General features: G+C 41.9%; 1 protein-coding gene across 1 annotated transcript in view; it reads right to left on the reverse strand.

The window, feature by feature from the left end:
- FAM234A (family with sequence similarity 234 member A) overlaps nucleotides 1-14,607 on the reverse strand; it is a 93,688-nt gene that overhangs the window by 54,532 nt on the left and 24,549 nt on the right. Inside the window, exon 5 of the mRNA XM_077448781.1 lies at nucleotides 7,152-7,282. Coding sequence (XP_077304907.1) covers nucleotides 7,152-7,282 — 131 coding nt within the window. The remainder of the gene's footprint in view (nucleotides 1-7,151; nucleotides 7,283-14,607) is intronic.

A 14,607-nucleotide genomic window follows, 5' to 3' on the forward strand; every position in this document is an offset into this window, starting at 1 on the left:
CTTCTATAACAGTGTAACAGTAACACTAACAGTGCTTTCCTCTCAAAATAACTCACACAGCCATCAATGTCCAAACCGCTGGCAACAAAAGTGAGTACACTCCTAAGTGAAAATGTACAAATTGGGCCCAAAGTGTCCATATTTTGTGGGGCCATAATTATTTTCCAGCACTGCCTTAAGCCTCTGGCCTTGGGCATGAAGTTCACCAGAGCTTCACAGCCACTGCAACTCTGTCCTCTTCCACTCCTCCATGACAACATCATGGAGCTGATGTATGTTAGAGACCTTGCACTCCTCCACCTTCCGTTTGAGGATGCCCCACAGATGCTCAATAAAGTTTAGGTCTGGAGACATGCTTGGCCAGTCCATCACCTTTACCTTCAGCATCTTTAGCAAGGCAGTGGTCGTCTCGGCGGTGTGTCTGGGGTCATTATCATGTTGGAATATTGCCCTGCGGCCCAGTTTCCGAAGGGAGGGGATCATGCCCTGCTTCAGTATGTCACAGTACATGTTGGCATTCATGGTTCCCTCAATGAACTGTAGTTCCCAAGTGCCGGCAGCACTCATGCAGCCCCAGACCATGACACTCCCACCACCATGCTTGACTGTAGGCAAGACACACTTGCCTTTGTACTCCTCACCTGGTTGCTGCCACACATGCTTGACACTATCTGAACCAAATAAGTTTATCTTGGTCTCATCAGACCACAGGACATGGTTCCAGTAATCCATGTCCTTCGTCTGCTTGTCTTCAGCAAACGGTTTGCGGGCGTTCTTGTGCCTTATCTTTAGAAGAGGCTTTCTTTTGGGAAGACAGCCATGTAGACCAATTTGATGAAGTGTGTTGCGTATGGTCTGAGCACTGACAGGCTGACCCCCACCCCTTCAACCTCTGCAGCAATGCTGGCAGGACTCATAGTCTATATCCCAAAGACAACCTCTGGATATGACGCTGAGCACGTGCACTCAACCTCTTTGGTTGACATTTGCGAGGCCTGTTCCGAGTGCAACCTGTCCTGTTAAAGGGGTTGTAAAGGTTCGTGTTTTTTCACCTTAATGCATCCTATGGACGCCAAGTGTATGACATGGGAGCGCGCCTGCAAGCTAACCCCCTCAGGAAAGAGCTTCCCAGAGGGGATTACCTTTAACGGGGAGGAGCCGAGACAGCTGCCGTGGGACCCCAGAACAGCAGGATCGGGTCCACTCTGCAAAACAAACTGCACAGTGGAGGTAAGTATAACATGTTTGTTATTGACAGAAAAAACAAAAACTAATCTATACAACAATGTTAAACTGCTGTATGGTTTTGGCCACCGTGCTGCAGCTAAGTTTCAGGATTTTTGCAATCTTCTTACAGCCTAGACCAGTGATGGCTAACCTTGGCACCCCAGATGTTTTGGAACTACATTTCCCATGATGCTCAACTACACTGCAGAGTGCATGAGCATCATGGAAAATGTAGTTCCAAAACATCTCGGGTGCCAAGGTTCGCCATCACTGGCCTTGACCATCTTTATGTAGAGCAACAATTCTTTTTTTCAGATCCTCAGAGAGTTTTTCCAGTCACCAGTATGAGAGAGTGAGAGCGAGAACACCAAATTTAACACTAACGAGCCACATGACACCGGGGAGGAAAAATGGCAAATTGGGCCCAATTTGGACATTTTAACTTAGGGGTGTACTCACCTTTGTTGCCAGCGGTTTAGACATTAATGGCTTTGTGTTGAATTATTTTCAGGGGACAGCAAATTTGCACTGCTATACACTCACTACTTTACATTGTAGCAAAGTGTCATTTCTTCAGTGTTGTCACATGAAAAGTCAAAATATTTACAAAAATGTGAGGGGTGTACTCACTTTTGTGAGATACTGTATATATACATCTACCACCAGTTGCACAAAATGTCCTAGTCACTACTGCAGTCACCACTTTTTCTATGTATGCAACATCAACTGCTCAACACTGCTCTTGTTTCTGCTTTCTGCCATTCCTAATGTACCGTCTAAGGTGGAGCATCATTATTTCTTCATCACTGTTGGCATTGCTTTCACTAAATAAAAGGTTAGCTATTTTCAACAGGTAATAAAAGATGAACAATAATTGCTGGGTATGAAATAAATACTGGCAAATGGTCAATACACATATCTGATTAAAGAACCAGCTCAGACAAGTAGTCCAGAGACCAGAGGCGTGGGTTCTGGTTTGTATGTGATAACAGCCATCCAGAGGTTTGATGTGCAGGAAGAGAGGAAATTCAGCCACATCCTAAAGTATATTCAAACTTAGCTCTGCTTTTATATTGTGGAGTAACCTCATCATTGTCAGATAAGGGAAAGACTGAATAGGGCATTGTAAATTACAGAAAAATAGGGCTGGTATAAGGGTTCATATCCAAGCAGGGGTAGCGGTGCCGTTATAGCGGAGGTCATCACTTATCGACCGCAGGCAGCCAACGGGTCGATAGGCAATACAGTCCTTCCCCCGGCCTCCGCTGCTCTCCTCTTCACTGCAAGAGTCACAGTAATGGATAGAGGGCAGGGGCAGGAGCTGCTGGAATTAACTTTTCACATTAATCAGCTGGGCAGTCCTAGCAACCAATCACCAGCTTGTAAATGTAAAAAGTTAACTCAGGCAGCTCCCGCTGCTACCCCCACCCTCTATCCAGTACTGTCATACTTTCTGCACTCCGCTCTGCTATAGGTAGGAGAGTGCTACCTACACACTGGTGTAAAGGAGACAGAGGACACTACAGTAGGGGAAGGGGTGTGTGTAGGGGACAGAGGACATAACATTGGTGCGGGGGGGGGGGAACAGAGGACACTACAGTTGGGGGGGAGGGGGAGTGAAGGGGACAGAGTACACTGCATTGTGTGTGTGTGTGTGCGCGTGTGTGATGGGACAAAAGAAACGCATTGGGGAGGCAGGTGACACTACAGTGGGGGGGAGGGGTGTGGGGGGGACAGAGGACATCCCATGGGGGAGGACATTACTTCAAGGCAGGTCATGGCTGAGGAGAGGGGCTGGCAGGGTGCTGTATAAAGCTTCCTGAAAACGTCACAGCACCCTGCCTCAATACTTCTCTCTAGAGCCTTCAGCTCTGATGGAAGCAGTGGGCTGGATCTTGGGAGGAATTAAGCAAATATTAAAATGCTTTTATGGGTGAATGTAAATCTGGTGAAGTAGGTGCTCCTAGGTAGGCTACAATTGCAAACAAACTGTCCTAGGTAATGCCTACAGTACATGTGACCCCGAGGCTCCAAGACTGAAAAAGCTGAAATCCAAATAATCAAAAGGGGCAGGTCAGGTACAATAAGGCCAGGGCAGAAGGGCAAAATGTCCCCCAAACAGTAAATGAGATGGGCTCTGGCTTGCTGCACCTTCTGAACAAAGCTCACAGTGTGCAGTAAAATCAGGAGTAGGCAATTTTAGTACAGGAGATGAGCCTGTACAACTGTGCGAGACTGAAGGTAAGGCTGGAGTTCAACTTTAAAATACAACTAAAGTTTTGGGCAGAGTGGGGATGTTTTAGAGCACCTATTAGGATATTATTAATGCCTGTGCCCCCATTAGGGAGATGCACTTCGTTATTTGTCCTGTTCACCATTATCATTGAAAGGAAAAGAAAATCCCAAATTTTGGATTGTTCCCAGAAAAGTAATAGAGGGGAAACCTTCCTATGGGGACACAAGTTTTGATGACCTGGGGGCACCAAGGGATTCCATAATATGGCTTACCTGTAGGTAAAATTAATATTTCCTAAACATGCAGGAAGCAAAGGTAAATCTCCCCAATGGGTCACAGATGGCAAAAAAAAAAAAAAAATCTGCCAGGGGTTATAATCCCAAATATGTTTTATGTAGGTTTCTACATAACAGTTTTTATATTTTTTTATAATAAATATTATTCTTTGTTTCTATGCTAAATACTGCTATCTTGGTACGTTATACTTTTCTTATACCATGATTGCTTTTCCTGTTTCCATAATCTTTGCAGTCTAGAATACATTTTCAAGCCCATAGTGTGCATTTAAAAAAATTGTGTAAAAAATGGAAATACTGGTCCAACATGGAAAGGCGTGCTTTCCCAGACCCAACTTTTTGCGTAATAGCTTCACTATGATATGTCATTCAGTTCTCACTCAGAGTTATTCATATCTGTAAAAAACAGGGTTTTTGAACACGATAAAGAGAAAGCAAACCACGAAAAGTGCCTCTCCAAAAAAACAAAACCATAGATAAGGAAGGTAAACAAGCTCCAACACATGCATTTTAACATAAACAGTATTTGGTATGATACAATACCTTGCAAAAAGTATTCACACCCCTTGAAAATTTTCCACATTATGTCATGTTACAATCAAAAACATAAATGTATTTTATTGGGATTTAATGTGATAGATCAACACAAAGTGGAAAGTGGCACACAATTGTGAAGTGGAAGGAAAATGATAAATGGTTTTCAACATTTTTTTTACAAATAAATATGTGAAAAGTGTGGCATGCATTTCTATTCAGCCCCCTTTATTCTGAAACCCCTATACAAAAATCAAATGGAACCAATTGCCTTCAGAAGTCGCATAATTAGTAAATAGAGTCCACCAATATGTATTTAAATCTCAGTATGAATACAGCTGTTCTGAGAAGCCTGCAGAGGTTTGTTAGAGAACCTTAGTAAACGAAGGCCAAAAGAACAAACCAGACAGGTCAGGGACAAAGTTGTGGAGAAGTTTAAAGAAGGGTTAGGTTATAAAAAAAATATCCCAAGCTTTAAAAAATCTCATGTAACACTGTTCAATCCAGCATCAGAAAATGGATAGAGTATGGCACAAATGCAAACCTACCAAGACATGGCCGTCCAACGAAACTGACAGGCCAGGCAAGGAGCCCATTCATCAGAGAAGCAGCCAAGAGGCCCGTGGTAACTCTGGAGGAACTGCAAACATTCACAGCTCAGGTGGAAGAATCTGTCCACAGGACAACTATTAGTCCTGCACTCCACAGATCTGGCCTTTATGGAAGAGTCGCACAGCACACAAGTTGGGTGGACACAGTAAACAAGTGGAAGAAGGTGCTCTGGTCAGATGAGACCAAAAGTGAACTTTTTGGTCTAAAAGCAAAACTCCATGTGTGGCAGAAAACTCACACTGCACATCACCCTGAACATACCATCCCCATTGTGAAACATGGTGATGACAGTATCATAATGTGTGGATGCTTTTCTTCAGCAGGGACAGGGAAGCTGGTCAGAGTTGATGGGAAGATGGATGGAGCCAAATACAGGGCAATGTTAGAAGAAAACCTGTTAGAGTCTGCAAAAGACTTGAGACTGGGGCAGAGGTTCACCTTTCAGCAGGACAACAACTCTAAACATACAGCCAGAGCTACAATGGAATGGTTTAGATCAAAGCATAGTGATGCGATAGAATGGCCCAGTCCAAGTCCAGATCTAAGTCCAATTGAGGATCAGTGGCAAGACTTGAAAATTGCAGTTCACAGACGCTTTCCATCCAATCTGACAGAGCTTGAGCTATTTTGCAAAGAAGAATGGGCAAAAACGTCACTCTCTAGCTGTGCAAAGCTGGTAGAGACCTCCCCAAAAAGACTTGCAGCTGTAATTGCAGCAAAAGGTGGTTCTACAAAGTATTGACTGAGGGGGGTTGAATTCTAATGTATGTCACACTTTTCACATATATGTTTGTAATAAATGTTGAAAGCCATTTATCATTTTCCTTCCACTTCACAATTATGTGCCACTTTGTGTTGGTCTATCAAATAAAAACACATTTACATTTTTGGTTGTAAATTTCAATGTGCTGTAAAAAAACAAAACTATACAAGCCAATAAAGAATCTGTTTTCTTTTCTTATATATACTGTATTTATCGGTGTATAACACGCATCGACGTATAACACGCACCCCGATTTTAAGAGGGAAGTTTCAGGGAAAAAAAACTTTCTACAGCCCCCTGCACAGCCCACAGACTCCTTACCCTGCACAGTACAAGGACTCCTGGCATTATAAATCCTCCTGGGACAGAGCTGCCAGCATACCTTTAGGGGTTGAGAAGGTGTTGCTGACAGCCCTTTCTCGTATGCTGCTCCTCCTGTGTCACGCTCATTGTGGATGGGGGCTTCTGTGTGCCTCAATTGATGCCGCTCTCTCGTGGACCTGGTCATTGATGTTCATATGACTGCTCTCCTCCTCCAATCAAAAGCTACAATCGTAGAGAAGGCGGAGTAGGAGGAGGGCGGTCACGTGATCATCAATGAAACAGCAGAGGAGAATCACATGACCGGGTCCACGAGAGAGCGAGCATCAATTGAGGCACACAGAAGCCTCCTCCTTCAATCAAAAGCAACAATCGAGGAGGAGGTGGAGCGGGAGGAGGAGAGCGGCCAGAACAAGTAGCGTTGCTTGTGGTATAAGAGGCATGGCTTGGGGGGGGCGCGGTGTGTGGGAGGGGCTGTGTTATTTTCTTAAGTATAGCAGCACTGCCCCAGGGACAGGAGAGGTGGGGCGGCCGGCCCAACACCCTCCCAATGAGGTGGACTGTCCAATCTCCCCCATTGGTAACATTTTTTAAATATTGGCGTATAACACGCAGGCACGGTTTAGCCTCTGCTTTCGGGGGGGGGGGGGGTGTATATTACATACTTTCTACTTTTTAACATTTACAGATAACTGAAGAAAACACACAGGCATTCAAGAATACAAGCATGAACTAAATGACTAAAAGCTGAACTCCGGCACAGAAACTCCCATTTCAATACATTCCTCAATAACTACAGAGGAAATAAATCCACTTTGTGAGCTCCATATGCCATTGCAACCCCAAAAGTAGCAGTGACATCAATGTGTTGTACATTCCGGTGCAGAAAGCAGAGCTATGGGAGGGACCCAGCAGGCTCCACTCGCCGCAGGTGGGGATGACAACAGGACCAGTCACAAAGAGAGAACAGCAGTAACTGGTCTTTATTACAGGAAGCTGCTGCAGAAAGGTAAAGTTTCCCACTGGATTACTGTACAGATCTGGAAGAAATACACAAAGCACACCAAGGCTCATGGAAGAATACACATGACTCTTGTATATAGACAATATTTTCTTATCCCAGAGTCCAGCTTTAAGGTTTACACTATGGAATTCATCTTACCTCCTGTTCGATTGTTAAAAAAATCATCAGGTCTTCTATACCATCCTCATCCATATCTGGGATTTTCAGTGAAGGCTTTATAACCACTGAGTTCAATGCAAATCCAGTTGGTTTCCTCCATAAAATATTTCCTGCAATATAATGAGGTTATCAGAATTTGTTAAGGTTATGTAAATATAGCAAGGATTGCATACTTGAGAACTCTGATGTCTCCAGCAAAAACTTAAAGCGGTTGTAATCTACTGGGTGCTTTTTTCAGACCTGCAAGGTAAAGGCATAATGTGCTTTCATATATATATATATATATGCGCATTGCATACTAGCACATTATGTGAAACTTACATGAAAATGAAGCATGACAATACATCACTAGAGGCCGCTTCCATCTTTACCCGTATTCCTTCCGGGTCCGCGGACTCTGGCTGTGTGACTGGTCAGAACCGTGATGACATCACTCCCATGCACGGCACAGGATTCTGAAGGCGCGGCCCGGGTGGCCGTTCTTTCAGAGCGCATGCGCTGATGAAGTCATTGGCTGCTTTTATAGTAAATATCTCCTAAACGGCACACGTTTAGGAGATATTTACAGTACCTATAGGTAAGACTTATTATAGGCTTACCTATAGGTAGAAGTACAACATTCAAGTTTACAACAACTTTCATTTGAAAATTGTGAAGTGCTATTAATTTAAAGGATAAGTTCGCCTTTACAGGCAGAATTTCACTTTTCATAATAAATAGAAGCGTTTTCATATGCCATTTTTGGCTCAACCATCTTAATGCCCTTTTCTCCCACTAACCTTATCCGCAGGAGGTTTAAAATTTTGTCAGTTTATTTGGATTTTTTAAATAATTTTAAATAATTTTGAGACTATCACTTCCTGTAGATCGTTTCTCAGCTTTCACTTCCTGAAGGTCATCTCCCAGAAGCCTTCACTTCCTTGTTGCATCACAGAATAGAGTGCGATAGGGTGTTTTCACCACTCTGGGCCACACCTCCCTCATTATAATTCTACGTTCCACCACTTCCTATACAATCTGATTGTTCAATCTCCTTAATATCTCCCATCAGCTACGTAGTACAAGGTTCTGTCTGATTTGACACAAATTGAATGGTTTGGTCAGATGGGCCATCCTATTCCATAGTTCTGGTAAATCTAAAAGGAAATTTTACAGAGATTGTACAATCATATTGCATAGTGTATGGCCATCTTTAAACAAGTACATAGGAGGGAGTGGACGGAAAGAGGCCTTGTTCACATTTCCACGTACCAAAAATACTCACATTCCAGCATGTGTTTTTTTCGGGGGGTTTTGGAGCATTTTTTTTTACTCATCAAGCATCGGGCAGCTCATTCACAATCACCACAGAGAAGCTCCTAAACTTGGTGCATTACCGCAGTTTTTGGTGCATCTGCTGCACTTGAAGAGCCTTTAACATGTAAGGACAACACAAACACGATGCACATTTGCAGGATTTCTGAAACGCATGGCAAAGCATGCATTTTCTGTGCGGTTTGCTATGCCTTTAGACACACACAGATGTTAAAGGATAATGATTGTTCTTGTGTACATGCGCCAATTTCACTTTCAAGCCCCATTCACACCTAGAGTTTTTTTGGCTTGTTTTTTCAGTAAAACACCTAGGGCAGCCCGTTAATTTCTTTTTTTGAGGAGGCAAAAAAAAAAATTGGACAGAGGGGTGGCGGTGGACATGGTATACTTGGATCTTACAAAAGCGTTTGACTCCCCACACATGGCTCATATGTAAGGTAAAGTCTACAGGCTTGGAAAGATCAGTTTGTAAATGGATAGAAAAGTGGCTAAAAGACAGAATTCAGAGAGTAGCGATTAATGATTCTTACTCTGAATGGTCTAAGGTTATCAGTGGTGTACCCCAAGAGTCAGCGCTGGGACCCTTACTTTTTAATATCTTTATAAATGATATTGGGTCTGGGATTAAAAGTAATTGTTTCTGTCTTTGCAGATGACACCAAGATATGCAGTGGAATAACGTCCTTACAGGATGTCTCCAATTTACAAGCCAACCTCAATGCTTTAACTGGGAAGCTAAGTGGTAAATGAGGTTTAATGTTGAGAAATGTAAAGTTATGCACTTGGGGGCTAAGAATATGCATGCATCATACATGCTAGGGGGAGTACAACTGGGGGAATCCATAGTGGAGAAGGATCTGGGGGTTTTGGTAGATCATAAGCTCAATAACCACATGCAATGCCAAGCTGAGGTTTCCAAAGCAAGCAAAGTCCTTTCTTGTATTAAGAGAGGTATGGACTCCAGAGAGAGAGCGAGAGATATCATTTTGCCCCTGTTCAAATCATTAGTAAGACCTCACCTGGAATATGCAGTTCAGTTTTGGGCACCAGTTCTCAAAAAGGATATCAGGGAACTGGAGAAAGGGCAGAAAAGGGCAACCAAACTGATAAAGGCATGGAGGAGCTCAGCTATGAGGAGAGATTAGAGGAACTGAATTTATTCTCTCTTGAGAAGAGGAGATTAAGGGGGGATATGATCAACATGTATAAATACATAAGGGGTCCATATGGTGAACTTGGTGTTGAGTTCTTCACATTAACCACTTCAGCCCTGGAAGAATTTACCCCCTTCTTGACCGACCCTTTTTTTGCGATATGGCGCTGTGTCGCTTTAAATGACAAATTGCACGGCTGCGTGGCGTTGTACCCAAACAAAACGGACATTCTTTTTTTCCCCTACAAATAGAGCTTTCTTTTGGTGGTATTTGATCACCACTGCGGTTTTTATTTTTTTGTGCTATAAACAAAAAAAGACGGACTATTTTGAAAAAAAAAAAAACTATATTTTTTTTACTTTTTGCTATAATAAATATCCCCCAAAAATATATATATAAAAAAAATGTCTTCCTCAGTTTAGGCCAATATGTATTCTTCCACATATTTTTGTTAAAAAAAAAAAAAAAAAAAAAAAAGCGTATATCAATTGGTTTGCGCAAAAGTTATAGTGTCTACAAAACAGGATAGATTTATGGCATTTTTATTTTTTATTACTAGTAATGGCAGCGATCAGTGATTTTTATCAGGACTGTGATAGTACGGTGGATAGACAAGACACTTTTGACACCATTTTGGGACCACTGACATCTATACAGCGATCAGTGCTATAAATAGCTACTGATTACTGTATAAATGTCATTGGCAGGAAAGGGGTTAACACTAGGGGGTGATCAAGGGGTTAATTGTGTCAATAGCCAATAGCTTCCTTCTCGTACCTGCTTCAGAGCATGCGTCATTCTTAGTACGCCGGACTAGCACACTGACGAACGGATTATCTGCTGATCGATTGGTAAAAATATGTCAAGTGCCATTCAAAATTTAGTTCCTCAGGAATTCGCATTGTTTCATGAAAAATCTAGTATACTTTGCGTTTGCAAACCAAAGTGTCGATACCTCTCTTTGGACAAGTCACCTTTTCAATACCTTGAATACATATCGCTGTTGTATCGCCCCCGTGACACTCATTAAAATGACAAGCATTACTCATATCATGTTTTTTTTTTTTATTAGTCATATATAGTATCTCACAAATGTGAGTACACCCTCATTATTTTATTATATCTTTTCATGTGACAACACTGAAGAAATGACACTTTGCTACAATGTAAAGTAGCGAGTGTACAGCTTGTATAACAGTGTAAATTTGCTGTCCCCTCAAAATAACTCAACACACAGCCATTAAATGTCTAAACCACTGGCAAAAAAAGCGAGTACACCCCTAAGTGAAAATGTCCAAATTGGGCCCAATTAACCATTTTCCCTCCCAGGTGTCATCACTCGTTAGTGTTACAGGGTCTCAGGTGTGAATGGGGAGCAGGTGTGTTAAATCTGGTGTTATGGCTCTCACTCTCTCATACTGGTCACTGGAAGTTCAACATGGCACCTCATCGCAAAGAACTCTGAGATCTGAAAAAAAGAATTGTTGTTCTACATAAAGATGGCCTAGGCTATAAGAAGATTGCCAAGACCCTGAAACTGAGCTGCAGCATGGTGGCCAAGAGCATACAGTGGTTTAACAGGACAGGTCCCGCTCAGAACAGGCCTTTGCCATGGTCGACCAAAGAAGTTGTGTGCATGTGCTCATTGCCATATCCAGAGGTTGGGAAATAGACATATGAGTGCTGCCAGCATTGCTGCAGAGGTTGACGGGGGTGGGGGGTCAGCCTGTCAGTTCTCAGACTATACTCTACACACTGCATCAAACCCATCTGTATGCCTGTTGTCCCAGAAGAAAGTCTCTTCTAAAGATTATGTGCAAGAAAGCCCACAGTTTGCTGAAGACAAGTAGACTAAGGACATGGATTACTGGAACCATGTCCTGTGGTCTGATGAGACCAAGATAAACTTATTTGGTTCAGATGGTGCCAAACGTGTGGCAGCAACCAGTTTAGGAGTACAAAGACAAGTGTGTCTTCCCTACAGTCAAGCATGGTGGTGGGAGTGTCATGGTCTGGGGGTGTACGAGTGTTGCCGACACTGGGGAGCTACAGTTCATCGAGGGAACCATGAATTCCAACATGTACTGTGATATACTGAAGCCGAGCATGATCCCCTCCCTTCAGAGACTGAGCCGCAGGGCAGTATTTCAACATGTTAACGACCCCAAACACTCCTCCAAGATGACCACTGCCTTGTTAAAGAAGCTGAGGGTAAAGGTGATGGACTGGCCAAGCATGTCTCCAGACCTAAACCCTATTGAGCATCTGTGGGGAATCCTCAAATGGAAGATGGAAAAGCAAGTTCTCCAACATCCACCAGCTCCGTGATGTCGTCATGGCAACCCCTGAAGCTCTGGTGAACTCCATGCCCAAAAGGGTTAAGGCAGTGCTGGAAAATAATGGTGGCCTCACAAAATATTGACACTTTGGGCCCAATTTGGACATTTTAACTTTTTTTTTCACTTTTGTTGCCAGCGGTTTAGACATTAATGGCTGTGTGTTGAGTTATTTTGAGGGGACAGCAAATTTACACTGTTATACAAGCTTTACACTCACTACTTTACATTGTAGCAAAGTGTAATTTCTTCAGTGTTGTCACATGAAAAAATATAATAAAATATTTACAAAAATTTAAGGGATGTACTTACTGTATATGGTCACGGAGATGATCTCGCAGTCTTCTCGTGGCACAACCTATGTATTGTATTGTATCGCACATCAAGAACAAGTAATAATGTACATCAAATCTTTAGTGTTACAATTCTTTACCACTTATGGTGGACCTAAACTTGCTCTGCCTTACGATTCTGGGACAGCACGGACATCCAGTCTCCCCACATATAAAGTTCTTTTTAAACCGCAACCAATCTGCATTATCTGTCACTGGGGGGTGAAAACAAGCTTGGTGGCAAATACTGTCCCAATGTCAGGACCAGTCTTGACACTGACTTGATACCTTTTGATAGTACCTTGGCAAATGTACCTTTGTACAGACTAGGGATAAATCTCTCAACAATCTTCCTAATGTTTGGGAACGCTAAACTATATGGGGTTGAGAACACTGCCATATTGATTTTCTCCCTCCTATACTGTTTATTCTCTAGCAGCGCCCTGCCTCAATACTGCTCTCGAGGGCCCTCATCCCTAATGAAAGCAGTGGTTTGCTTGGGAGGAGTTATGTAAATAACAAAATATGAACTTGATGAATGGATATCAGTCTGGAGGAGTAGGCATTCCTTGATAAAATGAGAATCACTTCTGGCAGGGGGTCACTGAATGTGTAGGCTACTACTTTGTGTACGTCCAACTGTTGAGGTGTGTCTTCTAAGACTTGTTGATGCCCTAGCTCCCAAGAGGGTGATACGTACTCTTCTAACTTTATTGTTTTATTATACTAGGTAACTAATCGTACTGTCCTGGAAAAAGTCCACTCTCCATATATTCCGGGATGGAAGGCACTTAATAACAAAACCTTCCCCTTGTATAAAGTCACGTACACTAGCGGCAGAATACCTATCAAGTATGACAAAGTATGGGATGGTTGGATAAACAATTCATCCACAGTGTCTGATTAAACTAATGTGGCATAACTCTCAGGAAAGTGTATATTGCACTTATACAGAGGGGTGCTTTGGGTCTATTTACTATTGAATACTAATTGATGAGCTAGTATATGTTTAGTATATGTTGAGCTAGTATATGTTTTATATACAGTTATATACAGTTATTACCTTTTTATATACAGTTACCCCTACAGTTGTTACCCTTTTTGTTTCACTTGACCCTCCCTTCTAGATTGTAAGCTCTTAACAAGCAGGGCCCTCTAATTCCTCCTGTATTGAATTGTATTGTAACTGTACTGTCTGCCCTCATGTTGTAAAGTGCTGCACAAACTGTTGACGCAATATAAATCCTGTATAATAATAATAAAATATGTTTTAAATGTAAAGAATTGTATCTATTGTATTTCTGCAGTGAATCTTGCTGAGAACATGTTCATGTACAGCTTTCGAGTTATACTGTATACTATGTCTTCTGAGAGGCCTGATGTCAGGCTATTGTGATATTGTTGTACTTAATAAAAAGAATTTAAAAAAATAAAATAAAATGAGAATCACAATGTTTTTCCTTAGAATAAAGATCATGATTCCCGCTGCGTAACATCATCTTTCACGGTATACAAAAAATTGGGCTAACTTTACTGCTTTTTTTTTTTAGAATTAATTGAAGATTATTTTCCCCCAAAATGTGTCTGAAAGACTGCTGCACAAATACAGTGTGACATAAAATATTGCAATAAGCGCCATTTTATTCTCTAGGGTCTCTGCTAAAAAAAATATATATATATGTAATGTTTAATGTTGAAGTAATTTTCTAGCAGAAAATACTGATTTTAGCTTGTAAACAAGTGGCAGAAAAGGGTTTGGTCTTTAAGTGGTTAAACTGACCTTGTTTAGACAGAGAAGTTAATTCCTGTGATCAAAAAGAACTGAGAGATACTGTACATTGTATCTCTTCTCTATCTTCCAGCAATGAGGAAAGTTTGATAAACATTAAACATTGTTGTTGTTTTTTTCTACAGCTCTGAGTGGCTCTGCACTTGTCACATAGTATCGAGGAAACGTCGAGTTTAGATTGTGAGGGGGATTCAATCGAGATTGCGATCTTTTAACAATTAATCGTGCAGCTCTACTTGATAGGATGCGTTTGCTTGCAAGCTGCCCTAGGAAATTCCTACATTTGATCCTGAGCATCCATGACTGAAAGAATGGATATCCAAATAACGAAATGGGCAGACCAGAGACAGTAAGGCTGAGGTGTCAAAAAATAAAAAATAAAAATAAAAAAAAAGTCTAGATGATGCAGCACTTCTTCCAACCAAGAAATTAGGTAAGTGCCATCTCTTTGCTGCAGCTTCTAATGTACACTGCGAGAAGCTCACAGTGTGGGCAATGCTAGTACAGGAG

The sequence above is a fragment of the Lithobates pipiens genome, unplaced genomic scaffold, assembly GCF_037356315.1.
Source record: "Lithobates pipiens isolate NorthernLeopardFrog02 unplaced genomic scaffold, aLitPip1_a1.2 Scaffold_22, whole genome shotgun sequence".
NCBI classification, from domain to species: domain Eukaryota; kingdom Metazoa; phylum Chordata; class Amphibia; order Anura; family Ranidae; genus Lithobates; species Lithobates pipiens.